The following is a 22,812-nucleotide window of genomic DNA, read 5'->3' as shown; positions in this document are numbered from 1 at the left end:
GTGTGTGTTAGTTATTTTTTTTTTAAGAAACATGCCAGGAAAGGTTCTTGTTAAAATCAGGATGAAAACGTTGCACTCAGTTACAATACATGTGTGCTGATTTGGGAATTAAATGTCCAAATGAATCAGCGATTACTATTGATTACGGAAATTCGTTTCAGATGTCAATACCTGCCAGATGACAGAATGGTTGGAGGTATTGCATAGCGTGGTCCCTAACATAATCTTTAATGTCTTTTAAAGTTTACTCACTCTGGCATTAATCTCAGTCACTCACCTATCATAAATGTTAAATTCGGCAATACTTTTCATTGTATTAAAACAGGACATAATACTTGTGGTGTCGCATGGCATCACCTCCTGGGTTACTTTCATAATTTTATTTAAAAAAAAAGATGATATGCACGGAAGAGGACACGGGCTGGTTAGAAAATGACATACTAATGCATAAATGCCTTATATTTTGTTTTAAATATTTAATAACCACTTGTATTGAAAAACAAAACAAAAACAAGAAGTGTTCCATTTTAGTTAGTGTCACGTTCGTGGCGGTGCTCGTTGGGAGAAATGAACCTGATTTCAAGTCAGCTAAGTTGTTCAGCAGTCTATACATTATTGTTGCACGGACTTTGGTTCGTCATTTCAAATATCAATACCACTTCCTCTGCGGCTGAATCTTATGTCTCGGGGTTTTAGTTCGTATGTTTGTTGTTACAAAAATTACATACTACGTATTCCTGACAGTAGACCTAACCAATAGAACTGCCTCTCCGATTGAATCTTTGTCTCTTTGACGCTTAAAGTGAATGCGCTGCGGAACAATCACAACATCAATAATTGACGCTTCGGTGGTGATGGTAGATCTAGGTTGAGGAAGGGCCTAAAGAATATACAGCCTGTTACCTGGGAAGTCAAAGAGTTATACCAGCAACAAATTTAAGTAAGTGCATTTTATTGATAAATACAGCATATTCCACAAAGCGAAATGTTAACTTCCTGCAGGCAGCAGGAAATTTTCCGCGTATCGCTGTATTAGTTAATGGGAACCTACCACACTGGGACCCTTTGCATGTAATGATCAGTTCAGATGAAATATTCTTCATGTCTCATTTTCAGAGGAATGTAAAACGAGGAAAAACTTCAATGTTCATATTCAATGTTCAGATTATAGCAATATAGGGGTGCATGTCAGTCGGACTTTTTAAAAGTAGCTATAAATTTCTTGGATATAAAGTGTAGACCTATTGTAAGCTTATCAGTTGGTATAAATCGACATTTCTCTCGTATAAGCCAGTATCTATATTTGTCTTCGTGATCGAATATATCTAATTTAGTTTACAAGTTTCCCATTCTTCAAAATTGTGGATGACCCGTTGTGCTGCAACATGACTTTGTAGGTCACGAGTTTGCGCATACGTTGTTTCCGGCCATGTAATTTTAGTACATTCGTACATATGACTCTAGGCAATCTTCAATCATTAACGTATGGTTTTAAGATATTACCTGTCACATGACATCAAAAGTTATCTTTGATGGATCTGCTTAGGCAAATAGTGAGAAAAGAGAGTAGCAAAGTTAATTGTAATCTGCTATCATCATGGCAAAGTATATGTCGTGCTCAATATATCGATGTACACGTTAAGGATGATACAGCTGGTTGTCAAGCAGCCTTTTTTGTATTCATTATTTGTATCCATGTAAAAGGTATATTTATCTATAGGTAGAAAATCATTATAGAGTATCATCTATAGACCTTTCATAGGTAAATGCTGTTAGTAAGCTTAGCCTTATAGACTGCTCAAAATCTGGAGAGGCTCCCAGCTATGACAAATCTTATAACAAAAACAAAAAACTGCAGAATCTGGAGGAGCTCCCAGCTATGTGTAACAAAATGAGTAAAAAATGGGTTTAATGGTAATTTTAGAATGGTGTGTATCGTAGAGAGCAGCATCTTAGTTTAAAGTACATCAGGTCAAAATTCCGTTAATGCTGGACAGAGGAAAAGATCCCGTGAGTGATAGATAGTGATTCACACCTGATAACGGGCAGGGTGTGTACCCAAGTGGTGAAGCACCGTGGCAGAATATCGCCAGTATGATTGATCAGGACAGATAGATGCTCTCTTGTATGCCTCGCACTGGCGAAAACATTTGTAAGTAAACAAGATAAGAAACAATGTATAAGGTAGATCAAAGATAGGAAGTTGATAACGGGTACTCCTAGTCGCACGTGCCTTCATGATTAGATGCTCCGGGGGCTGGGTTATTGTTGTCCAATTGGGACTAGGCTTAAATTAAGTATTTGGGTATTATTTATACAAAGATAATAGCCAGCAGAAGTGTAGTCGAGTCTGGGATCGAGTAGCTAGAGGGAGTTGGACGTGGACACGGGCAGAGTCCCGTATGGGACCTGCGCCACGATGGAGCAGGTCCTGGCCAAGTTGGCCCATGAACATTTGTATGGAACTCTTTGATATGGACGGGCAGGTGTTTAGTTTTTGTCTGCCTTACACAGGTGTCTAGTTTTGGTGCCACAACATGATGCTGTATGTTGATCAGGAACAATCTTTTGTAATGGATATTAACGTGAAGTACTAACTATGGAAAACCACTATACGATGAAATAAACGTTTCGGTCAACCCAAGTAACACTGTGTTTAGTCATTATGTTACATATGACAAATCTGATAACGAAAAAAACCTCTACAGAATCTGGAGGAACCCCCAGCTTTGACAAATCTGATAACCAAATAAAAACTGTACAGAATCTGGAGGAGCTCTCAGCTTTGACAAATCTGATAATACAAAAAAAAAAAAAAAATACAAAAAACCGCAGAATCTGGAGGAGCTCCAATCAATGACAAATCTGATAACACAAAAAAACTGTACAGAATCTGGAGGAGCTCCCAGCTTTGACAAATCTGATAACACAAAAAAAAAACCCCAAAAATTGCAGAATCTGGAGGAGCTCCAATCTATGACAAATTTGATAATGAAAAAACCTGTTCAAAATCTGGAGGAGTCCCAATCAATGACAAATCTGATAACACAAAAAAACTGTACAGAATCTGGAGGAGCTCCCAGCTTTGACAAATCAACCAATCAAGCTAAAGAGAAGTTCTCTTTGGCCGGGTAGTATATTGCATGTAGTATTATACCAGGGTTACAGCCCAAAACTATGCAGAATCTGGAGGAGCTCCAATCTATGACAAATCTGATAACGAAAAAAAAAAACTGTACAGAATCTGGAGAGGCTCCCAGCTATGACAAATCTGACAGCACAAAACTTCGCAGAATCTGGAGAGGCTCCAAGCTATGACTAATCTGACAGCCCAAAACTGTGCAGAATCTGGAGAAGCTTACAACTTATACCAGTTCTGATAGTAGATGAGGCTGTCCAGAATCTTGAGGAACTTTCATCTGTGACAGTTGTGAGAGTAGTCGAAGACTGTCCAGAATCTAGAGGAGTTCCCAGCTGTGACCAGTTGTGAAAGTAGTCAAAGACTGTCCAGAATCTAGAGGAGTTCCCAGCTGTGGCCAGTTGTGAAAGTAGTCGAAGACTGTCCAGAATCTAGAGGAGTTCCCAGCTGTGGCCAGTTGTGAAAGTAGTCAAAGACTGTCCAGAATCTAGAGGAGTTCCCAGCTGTGGCCAGTTGTGAAAGTAGTCAAAGACTGTCCAGAATCTAGAGGAGTTCCCAGCTGTGGCCAGTTGTGAAAGTAGTCAAAGACTGTCCAGAATTTAGAGGAGTTTCCAGCTGTGGCCAATCCTGATAGTAGGTGAGGCTGACAAGAATCCAGGGAAGTTCCCAGCTTTGACAAGTTCTGATAGTAGCCCAAGGTTTTTTAAGTCTGGAGGAGTGCCTAGGTGTTATAAGTATTTTTTTTAGTCTTTTGAATTTCAGATTTTAAGGTACAACCTGTAAGACCTCATATAGGCTTGTACAAGTCCAGTGCATCCTGTATGTTCTGACTTCTGATTTTCACATTTCTAGGTATAGCCTGTAAGACACAGCCATGTCGGATCTATCTTGTCCTATTACCGGAATACTGCTGCTAGCTGGTGTAGGGGTCCTTTTACTGGTTATCCTCCTTCCCATGAGCTTTAGTGGTATTGAATACTACGAGGTAAGTGTCAATGTTATATCTTGGTTATCTCCCTTGGAAATAATGGAGGAAACACTGAAGGGAAATAAATATATTGAAGCACAAAGAAAATAAGGGTTTGCTGTTCAAGAATTCATACTTGTAAAATATGTTTGACTACCTTCTTTTAACTTTCACGAAAGGTTTTCTGTCAATTTGAAGAATGTTCTGTTATATTTTTGGGTTATCTCCCTTGAAAACATCTAGTTGGGGAATATTGGTGTAAACATAAATCTCAAGAATCAGAAGGAGATTTTTAAATAAACATTAATGTTTGTTTGTTGTTATTTTCTCTACTTTGCATTTTCAAAAAACGTGAATCTAATTTTCTATCAATCATAGGAATGCATACAGACATCTACAGCTGTAATTAAACTTATTCTTGTCTCTCCATCACAGTATGGCTTCAAACGACAAAAAAGCACTGGAACTGTCACACTGGATGAAGTGTATAGTTCTGGCAAGCATCTTCTCGGTCCTGACTATGAGTTTAAGATATTTCAAGCTGATGCTCACTTTGTGACATTAAACCAAGTACGAGCTTTCACCTCTGATGGCCTTGAGGTAGGAAACATGCCAGTAATCATTTGTAAAAAAAAAAAAAAAGATTTCTGATGTTCCTGATCATTGAGGTTGATCTTGATAATGACTTTGTTATTTAATCAACTGAAGTAATTGATGAAAAAAATGTATTGATTTTTCTTGGTTGGAATACTTGACAGATAAGATAATTATTGTTTTCTACATAATAGGTGCACATTCACTGCATGCCCTCAATATTGCTTTTTGGAAGAGGATAAGTGTGTTTAATGAAAGTGAAAACCGTTTTACTACATTGATATGCAGATATGATAATCAGCCTTTTAACATTTGGCCTTCAATTTACCAAATCACTTAGGTTACATTGCTGAAATTTTTATTTTCACTCAAATGAATTTTTTTTTATGCTTCCATGAAAGTTTCCTGTTTCAGCAGATTGTCCTTGTAAATGGTTTTATTAAGCACCATCCTGTTTGCTTTTGTTATTGTTAGTACACTTTTTTTTCAAATGTGAACTTAGAAAACTTTGAAAATCCTCTCTGTTTAGGTACGATTGACCGTGAACTTTCAGTACTACTTGCGTAAAGATGATCTTCCAGAGCTTCACCGCGCTTATGACATATACTACAAAGATGTGATGCGATCAAGTGCCATCGATGCTCTTAAGGTACAGAAAGATTCAATCCCTGATTGTGAAAATAGTCACAATGCTAACCTTTACATACAGACTTTTTGCAACTGGATTTTAAATGGTAGTTTTTTTTGAGGAGGTATCTCAGGCTAAGAATGGACATAGGGTCCTCTGCTTCTTCATTTATCAATTTTAAAAACTTTTTTTTTGAAAAGTGGATAAGAGCTTAGTGTGTTTCTTGGATTTGGCAGGTAAGATTTTTTCTCAAATTTTATACAAATTCCTCTTCAGTTGTGCCTGTTTAATTTTGAGACTGATTGAATGAATATACTACCAGTCAAACGTCTTGGATTTTGTTAGCTAAGATTATCATCAGTTTTTGCCAGGAATTGTCATTGTTGTGTATATACTCTCCTTTGTCTTTTGATTTACATATTTAATTTCAATCTGATTGAGAGATCAATGAAAACCACTTGGTCACCATATTGAGTTAATTTCGATGATGAAGATTGTACGATGTAATTGCTCTTTTGCGGAAGGCATCAAGCTTTAGTTGTTTATTTTGATGAAGGTTTTCATATGGATTCTTCTGTAGTGACAAAACTAGCCTACTGTAAACTATATTTTAACTTCAAACATTTTGGGTCAGTCTTTTTGTCTAATTTTAGAAGTTTTTTTGTGTTAATTATTTTTCACTGTTTTATTTGTCGTGCAGCAGTGTGGAAAGTGCTCTAATATCCATTGATTCAATTTGAATTAAATATCTGTTATTGTCAACATGGAAGTAGTTCATAGGTCAGATAAGTAAAAAGGAAAATAGTTCATAAGTCAAATAAGTAAAAATGAAATTAGTTCAAAGGTCAAGTACGTAAAAACAAAGATTGTTTATTGGTCAAATAGAAAAAAATGGAAATAGTTAAAAAATAAAATAAAATAAAAAATAGTTCAGAGGTCAAAAAAATAAAATAAAAAATAGGTCATAGGTCAAAAAGATAAAATAAAAAATAGTTCAGAGGTCAAATAAGTCAAATGGCACATTTAATTGAAAAGAATTGTGGATTTTATTTTGAAAACCTGACATATCAATGAAAAGTCCATTTAAATGTAAAACTCAAGTTCAATTTGCTTTCAATACTTAGAAAATAAAAAAAACATAGTGGGATACATCTGAAAAGCTGAATATATGAGAACTGTGTTGTGGTTCCACTGGTATATGTTTTGTTTTTGGTGGGAAGCTCTTTTGTAGTGGAAATTCATTTTCAGGTATGGTAATATGCAGTTTTTTTAAATTTCTTTTTTTTTCAATGTTTGTTGTACCCTACCATATTTTGATTTTCCCACCAGGGGGCAGTGCCAGTGTTTACAACAAGGGAAATGTTCTCAGAGCGTAAAGTTGTTGAGGAAGCGATGTATAAGGCAGTGAGAGAAAGGCTTGGAGGAATATGTTGCCAGAAGAACTGTAACCTCTGGAAGTATGGTAATAAATTTTGACAACAGGATTTTTTATGTTTGTCAATGTAAAACAGAATCAAAGTTCAGTGGAGGCTAAGGACACAAATATATTTTTTGAAACTTTCATTCCACTTTATCTGAGCAAGAGAGGTTGGTAATGTCAAAAGAATAGAAGTTCTTATTACTTAAACAGTAGAAGATTTAAATATGACATTTTGGTCCTTCATCAGACAAATGACCAGTATGAAGTGTACTTGCACTGTAAAAGATGTAAGGCTGTACTGTAAACTTATGTAAATTAAGATGGAAATTAGTTTGTCTAGATAGTATACAGATTGTTAAAAAAAAGATTATGGTAACAATACTCGGCTATAGTGTGTTCAAGACTAGGTCATAAATGTTGAAAGTCTATGGTCCCCCTCATCCCTGTTTAATACAGAGACACTGTAACTAATCCAGATTGTCTGAAAAAGATATTTACCCTGGCAACTATTTTGGAAATTTCCCAGTCAGTATGACTTTCCTTTATTATTTTAGAGTTACTTCTTATTCCTCACAAATCATATCTATAAGGGAAAAGTTGTAAAAAAAACCATTCAAATTACCTCATAAATTTTCCTGTAGAAAGGCAAATATTTTATCAACACAACTGTTTTTCATTACTCCATGGTAGTTTTACATTGCACTGTCACAGTCTTGTAATGTCTGTGTACAGTATTGATATTGTAGCGTGTCCTGCTAGCTGTAAGTCCTGAGGGATCTGTACATATCTACAGTGTACAGTATTGTGGTATGTCCTGCTAGATGTAAGTCCTGAGGGATCTGTACATATCAACAGTGTACAGTATTGATATTGTAGTGTGTCCTGCTAGCTGTAATTCCTGAGGGATCTGTACATATCTACAGTGTACAGTATTGTGGTATGTCTGTAATTCCTGAGGTGATCTGTAGCTGTAAGTATCTACAGTTTACAGTATTGTGGTATGTCCTGCTATTGTGGTATGTCCTGCTAGCTGTAAGTCCCGAGGAATCTGTATATATCTATAGTGTACAGTGTTGATATTGTAGTGTGTCCTGCTAGCTGTAAGTCCCGAGGGATCTGTACATATCTACAGTGTACAGTATTGTGGTATGTCCTACTAGCTGTAATTCCTGAGGGATCTGTACATATCTACAGTGTACAGTATTGTGGTATGTCCTGCTAGCTGTAAGTCCTGAGGGATCTGTACATATCTATAGTGTACAGTATTGATATTGTAGGATGTCCTGCTGGCTGTAAGTCCTGAGGGAATTGTACAATCTATAGTGTACAGTATTGATATTGTAGTGTGTCCTGCTAGCTGTAAGTCCCGAGGGATCTGTACATATCTATAGTGTACAGTATTGTGGTATGTCCTGCTAGCTGTAAGTCCTGAGGGATCTGTACATATCTATAGTGTACAGTATTGATATTGTAGCGTGTCCTGCTAGCTGTAAGTCCAGAGAAATCTGTATGGAAGCTGATCATGGACTGTTTGCCAATGTAAAGTACTTCCAAATGGGACAGGTGTATATTCCTCACGATGTCAAGGAAAGATTGCTACGTTCTCTTACCCTAAAGGAAGATGCAGAGAAGGAAAAACTCCTTCAGGATGCTCAGGTGGAACGTAAAATTACAGCTTCTAAGGTAAGGAGAAAAAGATAGGCAAAGTAGATTTGTATTTTGATTTAACTTTTGATATGGTGGGAAATATTTTTTTTAATCCATTAATAAAGCCAGGTTGCCAATATTGAAATTTTAAGGTTTATTCAAGTGGTGGGCTATTTGGAAAGGAATGGGAGATATATGAGTGGGCTTATTGTTGGTAGATATGGTGAACTTCTGGTGAATCACTGCTTACAATCTCAGGTCTTCAGGACTGCCTTATATGACTTAGTTTTTGCAATTATTTTTTTTTGTGAAGTCAGAATTTTTACATTCTTAAAATATAAGATTCATCGTACTTTAGGTTCAAACAAGACGAAACGAGGCGGCAGAGGTCAGACAGGAAGCCGAGGCCACCTCCGCAATGATTCAACTGACGTCCCGTGCTAACTACACAGCAGTTGTTGAGAGTTCCAGAAGTCGTGGTCTGACTGGTCTGTACTCACGACTCGGTATCACTGACCAGAGAATAAAAAACAGCTTTGATTATCTCCGTACGCTTCGTGGTCTTGACAACGTTTTCCTTTCTGTAGACTTTGACCAGAACATTGTGGGAAATTTTGGGAAAATGTAGATATATAGTGTAGAATTCTTGGTAACAATCCATGACCATTTAAAAGCACTTAAAGGTCCTCTCCCCCTTGTCATTTAACTGTGTTCTACTTAACAGATAATATCAAATATGCATGAAGAATAACAACGATTTAGTGCAACAAGATCAGATCAAATAGTATCTTAAGTTTCATAGGAGAATTATGAACATAGAATGTTCACAAATATTCAGTCTTGATTTCTTTACAACAAATGGAGGAAACAAGTTTTTTCTTCAATGTCAGAATATATAATGTGTCAAGGAAAAACGGAAATGGAGACTTTTATGACGCTGTTTGTTTTGGAAAAAAAATAAATAAACACAGGATTGACAAGTATGTTATAGAATAATTTCTAACATCTCTGTGTCTCTCTCTTTATGTACGGGGTGTAGCTGTAAGTTTTACAAAATATTGTTATTTACGTCAATAGTTTTGATGAAGACTAGATACAGTGTGTTATATATTTCTGTGTAGTCCTGTATGCTGCGTAGTTTACTGGTGTTAAGTATCCTTGTTGATTACCTGTAAATACTTATCATGTATGTCTTGTATCGATGTTTGTAGATGTTCTATACTTTTTGCAAATGCTGCGGTCACATCCTCGCAGCTAAATCTGGTTTACAAGATGTTTACTCAAGTATCAACCAATTCTAATGGAAACATATGAATGATGATATGTGCTGCCTGTGATTCCTATGTACTTGTTATAGATGTTAGGTACACTACGCATATCTTTGTGGTTCGTGTATCTACATACTTGTTGTAGATGTCTAGTATGCTATGTAAGAATCACGTATCTTTAGATGTTTGTGTATCTACATACTTGTTGTAGATGTCTAGTATGCTATGTAAGAATCACGTATCTTTAGATGTTTGTGGTTCCTGTATCTACATACTTGTTGTAGGTGTCTAGTATGCTATGTAAGAATCACGTATCTTTAGATGTTCGTGTATCTACATACTTGTTGTAGGTGTCTAGTATGCTATGTAAGAATCACGTATCTTTAGATGTTCGTGTATCTACATACTTGTTGTAGGTGTCTAGTATGCTATGTAAGAATCGCGTATCTTTAGATGTTCGTGTATCTACATACTTGTTGTAGGTGTCTAGTATGCTATGTAAGAATCGCGTATCTTTAGATGTTCGTGTATCTACATACTTGTTGTAGGTGTCTAGTATGCTATGTAAGAATCACGTATCTTTAGATGTTCGTGTATCTACATACTTGTTGTAGGTGTCTAGTATGCTATGTAAGAATCGCGTATCTTTAGATGTTCGTGTATCTACATGCTTGTTGTAGGTGTCTAGTATGCTATGTAAGAATCGCGTATCTTTAGATGTTCGTGTATCTACATACTTGTTGTAGGTGTCTAGTATGCTATGTAAGAATCGCGTATCTTTAGATGTTCGTGTATCTACATACTTGTTGTAGGTGTCTAGTATGCTATGTAAGAATCGCGTATCTTTAGATGTTCGTGTATCTACATACTTGTTGTAGGTGTCTAGTATGCTATGTAAGAATCACGTATCTTTAGATGTTTGTGGTTTGTGTATCTACATACTTGTTGTAGGTGTTTGTATAAGTATGGATATTTACTTTACTTTTCTGTTCGATATTTATTTAAAAAACTACGTTAAAGGGATGAAAATCACTCACATTGCATCATTGTGATGTCACAAAGTTTATAAAGTCCCCATGTTGATCTGTATGAGAGCTTATAAGAATTAATACTTACCTAGACTTATAAGTTTTAATGTTGATCATTTTAAACAATCCTGCTTATAGTGATCAAAGCTGATGTAGATTTCAGTGGTTGGAAATCATTGAATGAATATCTAATTGCTAAATCATATATCATGGTATGGCTCAAATTTTGTGTGATTTTGAAATTATTCCCCTAAAAGTTGCAATTTTGTGGACAATTAATTTCGTGGGTAAATTTGGCTCAATAAGTTATGATAATGTGAAAATGCTTGGACATGTTAATTTGATGTTTATGAATGATGTCAGAAAAAATAAATTAACTACGAAGCTAGACATTACAGTAACTAGTCCCCGTCTTTTTTAAGACTCATGTTATTGTTTGATTTGATGTTTAGTGCTGTTTTGTAGTTCTCTTTTTTTGTGAATTTTGATGATTATTTTAATGTTTTTATGATTTAAAAGTTTCATTAAACAACTTGAGAAATACTTTTTATAAAACTGTAGTGGGAAAACAATTCACTATTATGGATTTTTAAAAATTAATACGAACTAGAAATGTGCATTTTTTTGTGCTACTTATTTAAAAAGTAACCCACAATATATATATAGACAAGTAGCTTCTGTTTAATTCAGGAAATAAATACACAGGATTGGAAAAGTAAATGTGTACGAAATCAGGTGGCATTTCTTTACTACCAACACCAAAGAGATTCTGTGATACTTCTTTTACAATTTCTTTATACATTCTTAAATTGTCATTTTTGAAGTCATCTTTTGTTGCTATTTACATTTTTTATAGTAAAATGTTTTTAATTCTTTATTTTACAAGCGACCAATGATGTTAAAACATTTGACATTTAGCCCTGCGGCTTTAGAATTGGTTTACCTCACAACTTGTGCGAAGCAGAGTCTGTAGAGCTGAAGAGGAAAGTTAATTTAGGCTTTTTAGGTCCCCTGAGACAAAGTTTCATGGTGACCTATTCCAATACTCTTCATACGACATCGTGCGTTGTGTGTCTTTAAAACAATTTTACAGAAACCTTCCCTGGCCCAAGATGAACCAAAATTGTGAATTATACAGTCCTCACCCCACAGGGGCCTAAAGGCCTAAAAATATTCTTCTCAAGACCCAGATTTGGTAGAATCAAATACTCTTCATGAATGGAAGCATCTCAAGGTGCTTTTTACCAAAATTGTGAATTTCATGGTCCCAGGGTCTTGCCTATCCCCGTGGGGAGGGGGTAAAGTTTACTATAGTTTGTATAGGAAAACTAGATTTTTGAGCATAATTTGTTTAATTTCCATTGGAAATATTAAAAATTTGGTTAGAATTATGATTGAAGGATGACAGCTTGATGGTATGCTCATTTTGATCCCGACTGACCCCCAGGGGCGGATGGGTAGGACCAAAAGGGGTCAAATTGACTTAAATTTCAAAAATCTTATTCTCAAGACCCTGATATGGTAGAATCAAATGCTCTTCATGAATGGAAACATCTTAAGGTGCTTTAATTACAAAAATGAGTCTCAAATTTCTTCCTCGGAAGGAATATTTTTTTAAAAACTTCACTATAATTTTCATAGAAAAATTGTATTTTTGAGCATAATATTGATTATTTCCCACTGGAAATAACTTTATAAGAATTATCAGTATAGGATGACAGTTTTGTTGAATGCTTTTATTGACACCGTCTGTATTCAGCATCACAATTTCTGGTTCATGACACTTGATACCCATCCTTTAACCTTTATAAACAATATTGCTTATCTCAGGCGACTGTCAAGGCCGCTAGGCCTCTTGTATAATGTTCGATACACTTATTACTATTATGAAAACTGATCCTTATATATGTGCTACTATATATAACTGTATATTGCAAGATGCTTGCAGTGGTGTATACATGATGGAAGGTATTTTTGGAAACCCAAGAGATTCTGGGTCCCCAACTCAAACAAGTCATATGGGATTCTGATAATGGTTACAAGGTGAACTGGGCACTCTTTCACCTGAAACGGAAAATGAGACGCAAACAAAGTTACGAACCTTTTTTTCTGTTGCTTTCAATACCAGCTTGAATTAGATATTAGAATTCCTTGATGTATGGAGTTTGTCATTCCATCCATCTACCACAAGTTTTTTTCCCCCTTATTTCTAATCGTCTGATTTCTACCTCCAATAATTATATATTTTTGTACATCATTGTGTATATTTGCAAAATATATGCCACCAAATGTTGCCTATTAACCAATTGCTACATTCTTTACAATTAAAAAATTTTCTTAAGTCAAGCATTTGTTCAACACATGATCAGCTGCGGTGAAACTTGGGCCAAGTGTTTGGTCGACATTTGATCAGCTGTGGTGAAACTTGGGCCAAGTGTTTGGTCGACATTTGATCAGCAGTGGTGAAACTTGGGTCAAGTGTTTGGTCGACATTTGATCAGCTGTGGTGAAACTTGGGCCAAGTGTTTGGTAGACACATGATCAGCTGTGGAACTTGGGCCAAGTGTTTGGCTGACATTTGATCAGCTGTGGTGAAACTTGGGCCAAGTGTTTGGCTGACATTTGATCAGCTGTGGTGAAACTAGGGCCAAGTGTTTGGCTGACATTTGATCAGCAGTGGTGAAACTTGGGCCAAGTGTTTGGTCGACATTAGATCAGCAGTGATCGTGTATATACCACAGATGTAATTAAGGTGGAGGTTTTGGCTGACAGTAGTGATCTTATAACACATGAACCACATGTCTGATTGTTTAAGATGCTGTGACAATTAAATTCATATATAAAAATAAAAATCATACAGGATTTCACTGTTGTTTCAGAAATTTGAAATGGCTCATCTTTCGCTCATTTTTGTCTCTCTTCAAAAAAAAAGAATCAGAATGAGACCATTAAACTGTATTTTTCAGAGTTCTTGACAACCAACTTAAGTGTATGGCTAGATCATTCCTTCAAATCAAGGTTAAGACAAATTTTCAGGATGACAGGATGAAAGTAGAACATTGGTAACACACTGAATAACCATTAGTACATTCAGTTGGCGTTTGCCACACTGGATCAATTTTGAGGTAAAAAGTGGAGATGGTTAGAACATTACCATACAGAAGTATTCCACTGTTTATTTATCAAAGGTTGTAAATTTGATTAAAACCTTTAGGGAAAATGACCACACTGATACCACCCTTAATAATGTAGAATGATTGTAATCCATTGTGAAGTTGTCATGATTGTTCGAAAGTAAAGGTGCGATATTTCAAGAGTATGCAAGAAATGTTTGAATGTCAGAGTTTAAAAATAGTATGGGATTTAAAACTTGTAGCAAAACCATTGCAAAGCGGTGTTTTAGGCATGAAAATTATGATGGTCTAAACAGAATTTGTTGTTTGGACTGATTACGATACAAAATATAAAAACGAAAAATTTGACTTGTACTAAAATTTTTCCTGCAGATTTGTTGCCTCAGGCCTGTATATTTTTACACTCCTGCCCTCCTTCAATGTTTTTATTCTGAAGACCCAATTGTCAGTAATTCTTATGTTAAACCTGAACAGCAATAAAAAGAACAATTATGTTGTATTGTTTCGTTTATTTATTATCCTGCCATCATCAGATGTTGGGCTGTTCAAATCACCCTTCATCTGGCATTTTCATGTGTAGGTTCTCCTTGGTCCTTAGGTGTGCATTGTACCATTTTCGGACTGATCTTAAAATGTCATAGTCTCCCTTCAAGCCAGATCTGGAAATTTAAATGGCTTACAAGAGGCCATCTTGAATTTTGGCAGTAATAGATTGTTTTCACCATTTTTAGTTCACCCGAGACGAGGTCTCAAGTGACCTATTGCGATCACCTTTTGTCCGGTGTCATAAACATTTTACATTTTAGACATCTCAATAACTAAATGGCCCCAGGATCATAGTACTGGACCAGTTGCATGCTGGGATGAAGAGCTACCAAGTTTGTTCAAAAGAATGACTGATCTAAATCCAAGGTCACAGGGGTCAAATATGCTGAAATCTTTCATCAACTTCTTACTAACTGGTCCATAGTTGTTTGCTTTTAATTTTGGGACTGATCAGGTGGTCATCTTGGATATTGACAATGACAGTTTGTTATAACATTTTGTGAGAAATACTGCCTGGATTGATCTTTCTCAGATTTTATTTGTAAGTTCCTATTGTCCCTAGTTGTGCCCTTTTGATTTTAGGACAGACAAGAAAGCCAAAATGGCAGAGAGGCAACCATCTCAGATTTGATAATCATTATTGCTGTTTGTTTAGACAAATTTTCCAATTTCATATAATTAAGTAGAAGAACAAAAGATATCATTGAAAAAACGGAAAAGATGAAACTTTTGCACACAATGGTGGTACCAAGATCACTTTAAGATCTCTTGTTTATTGATGTGACCTCCTCGGAACCAATACTGTCAGCTGAGAGTAGATTATAAAATGTTGATTGCTTTTAAAATTAGATCACTGTGACATTTCTTTGGCCTCTAATAGACTCATTACTTTAGTACCAGTAAGCTGCCAACTATTTCAGTTTCAGCATATCACCATCTGTATATGGTGGGCTAAACATTAAATAAAAAGTTCAAACAACTTTCATACCGAGAGAAATACATGAAGATATAAATACATCCCAGATATGTTTTCTTTCTTTTGTGTGGATTCTTCATATGCAGTTATTTTAACATGGCAGAGCAGGAAAAGGTTTTGAAGAAACCTATAAACACAATCTTAATAATTTCACTTTCCTCGTTATGCCACAATTAGCACCTTCAGTATAAGCCATTTTTTAAAACAAACATTCTGTCTACTTGATCAAATACCAGCAAATTTCCTTATTCCTTTGACGTGTTGTTCTAGTAACTGAACTGCTTTATTCACCACTTCTTTATCAGTTCCCGAAACATAAAGATATTTTTCTTTTGCAGCGGTAACTTCAAAATCAAGACCAGTCGTCGAGACAAACATGTTTATTTTCCTTCCTTTTCTACCAAATAAAAGTCTACATATCTTGTTGTGTACGGCGGTGTTATCGTCTGTCAATACTTTCTCTTTGATTACGCTGTTAAAATTTGTTTTCCGTTTGTCTCTTATCCGCTCAATTTCCCGAGACACTCGATCAGCAACGATCTTGACTTTATCAATGTTGTTTCCAGAAACGGCAACTTGTTTCCCACATATCACACTTACATCAACATCAGACTCAAAGTCTGATTTCAGTTTGTTTATATTTTCTCCTTCTTTGCCAATAAGGTCTGAACAGATACGAGTTCGATCAAATTCGTCCTCGTCCGTAATATACAGCCGTGTTACAAAGTCCGCCTGGATTCCTGAATGACAATAACATGCACACGGTCTTGCTGGATACCCAAAATGAAAGCCTTGAAACAGACGTTTTGAATTAACTGAAACTTTTAAACTTGCAGTGTGACATCGATAAGAAAGAAGTCGATAAGTGAATGTTCTTAGAGCAGCCGCCATGCAAACCGTGTACTGCTGCTCTTCTCGCGGCGAGCTCGTGGTTGGTGAAACCGGAGCCGGAAGTGTATTAGAACTAGGACCTTGTCGGCACGAGCACAACACGGAAAAACATGACGGATAAATTTCGGATCTATGGAAAACGAAATTTCCGAGTTATTTGAAGAGTAAGTTACAGTCAACTATCTCTAACTTAATGCATCACATGCATTATAAGAGTCACTAGGACGGAAATGACCGATTTCTGGGAGGGGATGGTATATTTTGATATAGTTTCGGTATAAAACTCTCTTCGGGTGTTGGTAGGCCCATATCAATCCCATTATGAAAAAAAAGATAAAAGGATTTCATATCAGCTGAAATAACTCACTTGGATGGAAACATTCTTCAATTTGCAGAAAGAATGGAGATGTGATTACCAGAACCAGAAGTCGCACTAGAAAACTAAATAATTTTAGTAACAATAACTTTTCTGTATATAACACCGCACACATACACTGATTCATTTATTCAAACCTCCATTGCTCAGAAATCACAAAAATCGGTACAAAATTAAAATCATTTCATTGTGGTTTCCCTATAGATGATTAGATAAAAACTGAAAATTCTCAACAACATTTTCAATCTTTCATACAATTTTCAAGATACAATTGTGTCCATCTCATTTAGAGCCTGATGAAAAAAAAATGGCCAACAGTCAGCCGTCATGGATTTTGACAGTTTAAGTTTGTTATCTCCATTTTGGGGAAATAACAGAATGATATTTCTCCAACTTCTTGGGTAGGTACAGTGTACCCCTATGTGTCAGTATGTTTTAATTCACCCTTTGTCAATTGTCCGACTTCAGTCAGTCTTTAAACAACTCAACTTGCAGCTATTTCTGGAGAAGCACCGGATGGATAATTTTTATATGTAGGTTCTCTTGGTTCTTAGTTATATCTAAGTCCAGTCTAGCCAGGACTGATTACAGAAAAGCAAGTTGGCAGTATTTTGGATTTTGACATGGATTGTTTGTTATTGCTCATTCTATTCTTCCTATGTGGGGTTGCCTTGGTTCCTAGTTGTGCAAAGTCATTTTATAATGACCAAAAGAAAATGTCTGACAGATGACCATCTTGGATTTTGAATATAAAGGTTTGTGTAAACCATTTTTGGGAAGTACTGGTAGATTTCCCTTGGTTCTTAGTTGTGCCTACTTTGATATAAGGACTGATCAGAAAAACAAGATGTCTGTCAGGTGACCATCTAGGGTTTTCCCATTGTAAGATTGTTCCGACTCTTTGTTAAAATTCCAAGGATGGATTGTTCTCATATTACGCACATAGGTTCTGTCCTTTTGCCCTTTTGATTTTGTGTCTGATCAGAAAAAACAAATTGCCTGACAAATGGCTTTTGACTAAGATTGTGCATTGCTATTTTTGAGAAGGGCTAAAATGATCTTTCTGAATTTTTCCTGAATGTTTCCTCAGCTGACCGTCATTTAGTTTGTTATCTTTAATTTTTAAGAAAGACTAGATGGATCTTTCTCAATCTTTGTATGCAAGTTCCCCTTTGTGCATTTTTGATCTCAGGACTGATAAAACACAAAATGGCCAACAGGGATCTATCTTGGATCTGACAGCAAAAGATTATTATTGCTTTTGGTTTTTGGTGAGATAAGTTCTGAAATTCTATGTAATAATGAGCAAAAACAGGAAAAAAGAGGAAAGAAGGGAAAAGATCAAACTTTTATAGAACAAATAAACATAACACAATGGTGCTTAGATCCCTCTGTTTTCTGATTGCTTTAACTTATTGAAGTTCATTCAAAATATCTTACATTGCAATATGAAGATCCATTTTAATATCTTGAGGGGAGTGTGCTGCGCCTAAATCTGATCCATGTGATTTTAAGTAACATATTTTTATTAGGTCATCTGACCATCATGCTTCCTTCGTCGTCGTCCGCTATGTGTAAACTTTTGACATTTCAAACTTCTTCTAAAGTTCCACCAGTGGGATTGAATTCAAACTTGCATGAAATGATCCTAAAATGGTCCTGACCAAGTGTTGTTATATTTGGAGTATGTCTGAAATCCAAGTTCACTGCCATGACCGCCATCTTGAAAAACATATTTTTAACTTCTTCTCCAGTTCCACTGGTGCCATTGAGCTAAAAAATTGGTGGGAATGTTAAGGAAAGGTAGCCAACAAAGTGTTGTTATTTTTCAACCTTTGTCAAAACTTTGATATGGCAACTAGGGAGGCCATTTTGTAACATGATTGCGCAATCACAGTTTTCCTGTGCAACACTTATTTCAAACTTCTCAAGTTTCACCAGTTGGACTGAGCTCTAACTTTACTGTCAAAAAATAGGTAACACTTGTTACTGTTACGTACTCCTCACCAAAACTACAACATCATGGAAAACAGCTTCTTAGTAAGATTTCATTCATAGTAGAAAAAAGAACCCTTCTCCCTACTGAAGCACGATGACTATAGGTCATCATGACTCTTCGGGTCAGATGACCTAATAGTTAAAATACAAAATTAATAAGGTTTTTGACAATTTAATCAAACATTGACAACGTACATCATTAGATATGATCAAATTTCAAAATTTGTCTTTCAAAAGTCTCTGATAAAAAAACCATTTTTATCTACTTTTAACAGAATAAGTCACTGTTGCCTCAATAGAATAAAAAACATTTATTTCACCAACTGTTCATTTTCTTCTTAATGAGATTTTATAAATAAACGTTCATGTGATATCCTACAAGAGTTATCTCCCTTCCTTTGATGAAACTTTTTTGCCAGTATGAAACCAGCTCCCGGCCCAAGGAAGTCTTCCTCCGTAGTTTTCTTTTTTGCTTGAAATTCCAATCCTTCCACTAAGGCCCTAATAAAACACTATCTTCCCATCTATTCTAAAAGAGGTAGGGTTCGTTATGACTGTCTCTTGGTAGAACACGATTTCTTATCAAAAGTAATATTTGTGCAGATACTGCTGCGTAGGCAATCAGTCTCAAATATCCAGATGGTGTCGTTTTTAAAGATTTGCGAAATCGCCAGACTTCATTCCTGAAAAATAAATAAATAAATAAATCCTTCTCATAGAAATAGGGATTCATCAATGCATCATTTCCATCAAGAAGGTTAGGCTATATACTGTTAAATCAAATATTTTAGTGGGGGTCAATTTTCACTGTTTTCCAAAAATCTATTTCATGAATAACTCAATAAATCTACTTACATGTTATTCAACAGTTGGTGGAATTTTGATTTCACGGATACAGAGTGTATCTTTTCTGCAAAATTTCCAGTTCACTTTTGAAAACTTCAATCCCAAATTTCAACAAATTCTGAATTCTACAAATTGATATTCTCATATTGTTTTCATGCTTAAAGCTTGCAAAACAAGCCTTAAAGATTATTTTCGTGAAGAAAAATTGGAAAAATCATTGTTCACTTCAATGTTTCTTCATGTGTACAGACAACAAGAATGAGACTATGTGATAAGTGTCTTACCCGACAAACCAGCCAGAAGTGGCCGAATCAATAAGATCACCCAAACCTGCAGAGACGGTCCGAAAGAATTAATACAATAAATACAGTATTCTATGAAATCAAGAGTTTCTCATACTGGATATTAATTAATATTTCCAGTATTTTGTCCCTATTAACCAAAATGAAATACCTAGAAATACTATGCTTGCTCCATATGACTTCAATATAATTCATATTATTGAATACAATATTGTCGTCTTTCAGGTTTGAGGCATCCTGCAAATGGAACAGCCTTTCCGAATGATCTGCGAAAGGTGGAAAACTCCATCGTTCTGGAGGTTGTTCCATATGTGGGATAGTCCGGACAATAATTGTACAATATGTGCTTATACCAGAGTTTTTCTCTCATCGTATGTTGTATGCCCTTTTGCTTTTTCCTGGGCATTGTGATGTGTACTTTACTTTCCTTTTTCATTGCTTTGCGTTTATACTTGTTCATTTAAATTGCTTTCATCTCACACTACATTATCGTATACTCTGGCAACTTTACCTTTTGCTACATTAAAGGGGCAATTTAGTCAAGTTTTTCATGTCAAAAAATTGTCCATGGAATTGTAGTTCTGTATTCCTTATGAACTAAGCATGTCCTAATATCAGCACAATAGTAAGAAATGTACAACTAACATTTTATATAAAAATACAGGGCACTTTGACCGAACTGGCATGTGCAAACCTGTCTTGAGAATGTCAAAAAAACCCAACAGCTTCCAACCTGAAAAGGAGCAAGTCAATAAAGTAATCCTAGAATCGTTGTTGGACATGAATGTGAAAGATGGAATGTATTGTAAATTATAGCCCTGAGAAAGATTTATATTACCGTGTCATCACTCTGTTCTTCCATCACATGGATTTGTTCTCGCATGTCATTTCACACTATACAATGTTTTTTACTATATTTGGGATAGGCTTTCCCAAAATTTGAACTGATCACAATGGTTAAGTGGCAAATAACTTCTACATAGTTTTTTTCTTGATATGTATAATTTTGATTCTACATTGGTTGAAGAAATTGTTTCTGTTCGCTACACTTGATCAATGGTGTTTTTAATATTAAGTAACATGCTAGTGTTCATTCTTAAATTTTGGTTTCATCTTATCTCTGATGCTTTGCTAATCTCTCAGGTTTTTTCAGCTGAACCGAAACCACTTAAGTTATATTTATATGTTCCTTTGTATTCCTATATCTTTGTTTGACAAAATACAAGCTCTTTCAAGTTTATGTTCACAGTGGTCATACATCCGACGTAATAGGCAGTTTCTAGTATGTATCTCGGTACGTATTGCATTTGGTCAGCATTAGTTTGCGATTGTGTATTAACAAGTGAATCGTTCGTTCCCAACGTTTCACTAGGTCTCAACAAAATTGTCATGCTGAAAATAATTCAGTTAGATTACCTAATCCACGGATCTTTTAATCCTTGTTCGGAAAGAATTCTCTGATATTCTTCTAATCCTTTGATTCCATCGATTTTGTAGGTCGACCAGTGATTAAGCTTCGGGTATTCGGGTTTACTCGTTTTGCCTCCCATTGCATTGATTCGTCGTAGAGGTCAATGCAGTAGATTTCGTTAAAATTCACAATGTTAGTTTCGTATAGAGAATTTTTCATTCAGCATAAAAGTATTCAAAATGCATGAGTACAATTCAAGTATTATCACTACTATTATTTATGGTCGCAATTTTAACTTTATAAGGTGTAATATGAACTCAGATGGTATTATTGAAAAAAAAAAAAAAAATACGAAACGAATTTGTTAACAAGCGACTAGTCCTTGTCCTCCTCCGTTTAGCTGACACAGGCGGTGCTGGTAAAACCGGAATACATAGGTAATGTCACTATTTCTAAATTCCTTAGCAACCAAGCATACCGTTAATATTTTAAACAACGTGTTTTATGCTTGATTTCTTGTCACAACGAAGTTTTATCAGGGGAAAATTGTACGATATAAAAACAAATACAACATTAAAATATATATTTTAAGTTAAAACGAAACCGAAAGTACATATCCTATGCACATAATACTAATAATTTCTAGCTCATATGTCCAAGAGCAAATGCGCTTATGCCGTAGCATAGCGTTCACCGTCAAAATAGCATTTATAATGACTTCGTTATGGAAAATACTCGTTATATGGTAAAGTGAAATGATATTGTAACAATATATTTACCATTTTCGTGGTGTTGATTGAACATGGTTCGATGAATTATTCTATAGGTCCAAGAATTGTGGAACGAGAATATTTGCATAATTGATGTTATATATATGGACTTTATGAAGGCCTTTGACAAGGTACCACATCGCAGGTTAATTGAAAAATTTAGAAGCTACGGAATAGCAGACCAAGTCGTCAACTGGGTAGAAAACTTTCTACACGAAAGGAAGCAGAGAGTACTAGTTAATGGAAAAGCATCCAAAGACCATTAAGTGGGATCCCCCAGGGCAGCGTACTTGGCCCAATTCTATTTGTAATCTATATAAATGATCTGCCAGATTATACTTCTTCGAACACCTACCTATTTGATGATGACACTAAGATTTATAGAGAAATAAAAAGTGATGAGGACAGGAAGGCAATGCAACAAGACTTGGATAAACTGCAAGAATGGTCTAACAAATGGCTTCTAAAATTCCATCCACTAAAATGTAAAGTATTAACAATAAAACAAAAAAGGAAAGAAACATGGACATACCATATGGCAGGAGCAGAGGACAACGTGGCGTTGGAAAACATAACTTCAGAAAAAGATATTGGCGTAACGGTGGATAAAGATCTAAATTTCTCTATGCATATGCAACAAGCTGTAAACAAAGCCAACAGTATTGTTGGTCTTATTAGAAGGTCCTTTGTATACTTAGATGAAGTGTCTTTTCAACAACTGTTCAAGGCATTAGTCCGCCCGCACTTAGAATATGCCGCAAGCGTCTGGAACCCATACAAAATAAAGGATATTGAATCAATAGAGCGCGTGCAGAGACGGGCAACTAAGCTTATACCGGGGCTGAAAGAACTATCCTACAGCGACCGTCTC

General features: G+C 35.6%; 2 protein-coding genes across 2 annotated transcripts in view; one reads left to right on the top strand and one right to left on the bottom strand.

Annotated features, from left to right (window-relative positions):
- The first annotated feature begins 843 nt into the window (after positions 1-843).
- On the top strand, positions 844-9,246 carry LOC132552974 (uncharacterized). The gene is made up of 7 exons (XM_060217176.1): positions 844-940; positions 3,992-4,124; positions 4,542-4,706; positions 5,230-5,349; positions 6,658-6,790; positions 8,223-8,431; positions 8,754-9,246. The coding sequence occupies exons 2-7, from the start codon at positions 4,014-4,016 to the stop codon at positions 9,021-9,023; spliced, it is 1,008 nt and encodes a 335-aa protein (XP_060073159.1). The 5' UTR covers positions 844-940; positions 3,992-4,013; the 3' UTR covers positions 9,024-9,246.
- A 9,963-nt stretch (positions 9,247-19,209) lies between these two features.
- Positions 19,210-22,812, bottom strand: part of LOC132552976 (U6 snRNA-associated Sm-like protein LSm5) — a 30,459-nt gene continuing 26,856 nt past the window's right edge. The window contains exon 5 of the mRNA XM_060217178.1: positions 19,210-19,295. Coding sequence (XP_060073161.1) covers positions 19,290-19,295 — 6 coding nt within the window. The 3' untranslated portion in view covers positions 19,210-19,289. The remainder of the gene's footprint in view (positions 19,296-22,812) is intronic.

This window comes from Ylistrum balloti, unplaced genomic scaffold (genome assembly GCF_031769215.1).
Source record: "Ylistrum balloti isolate Yb309-2 unplaced genomic scaffold, AGI_CSIRO_Ybal_v1 Utg370290, whole genome shotgun sequence".
Classification (NCBI taxonomy): domain Eukaryota; kingdom Metazoa; phylum Mollusca; class Bivalvia; order Pectinida; family Pectinidae; genus Ylistrum; species Ylistrum balloti.
The sequence above is the reverse complement of the archived record's forward strand: the minus strand, read 5'-3'. Positions and strand labels throughout refer to the sequence as shown.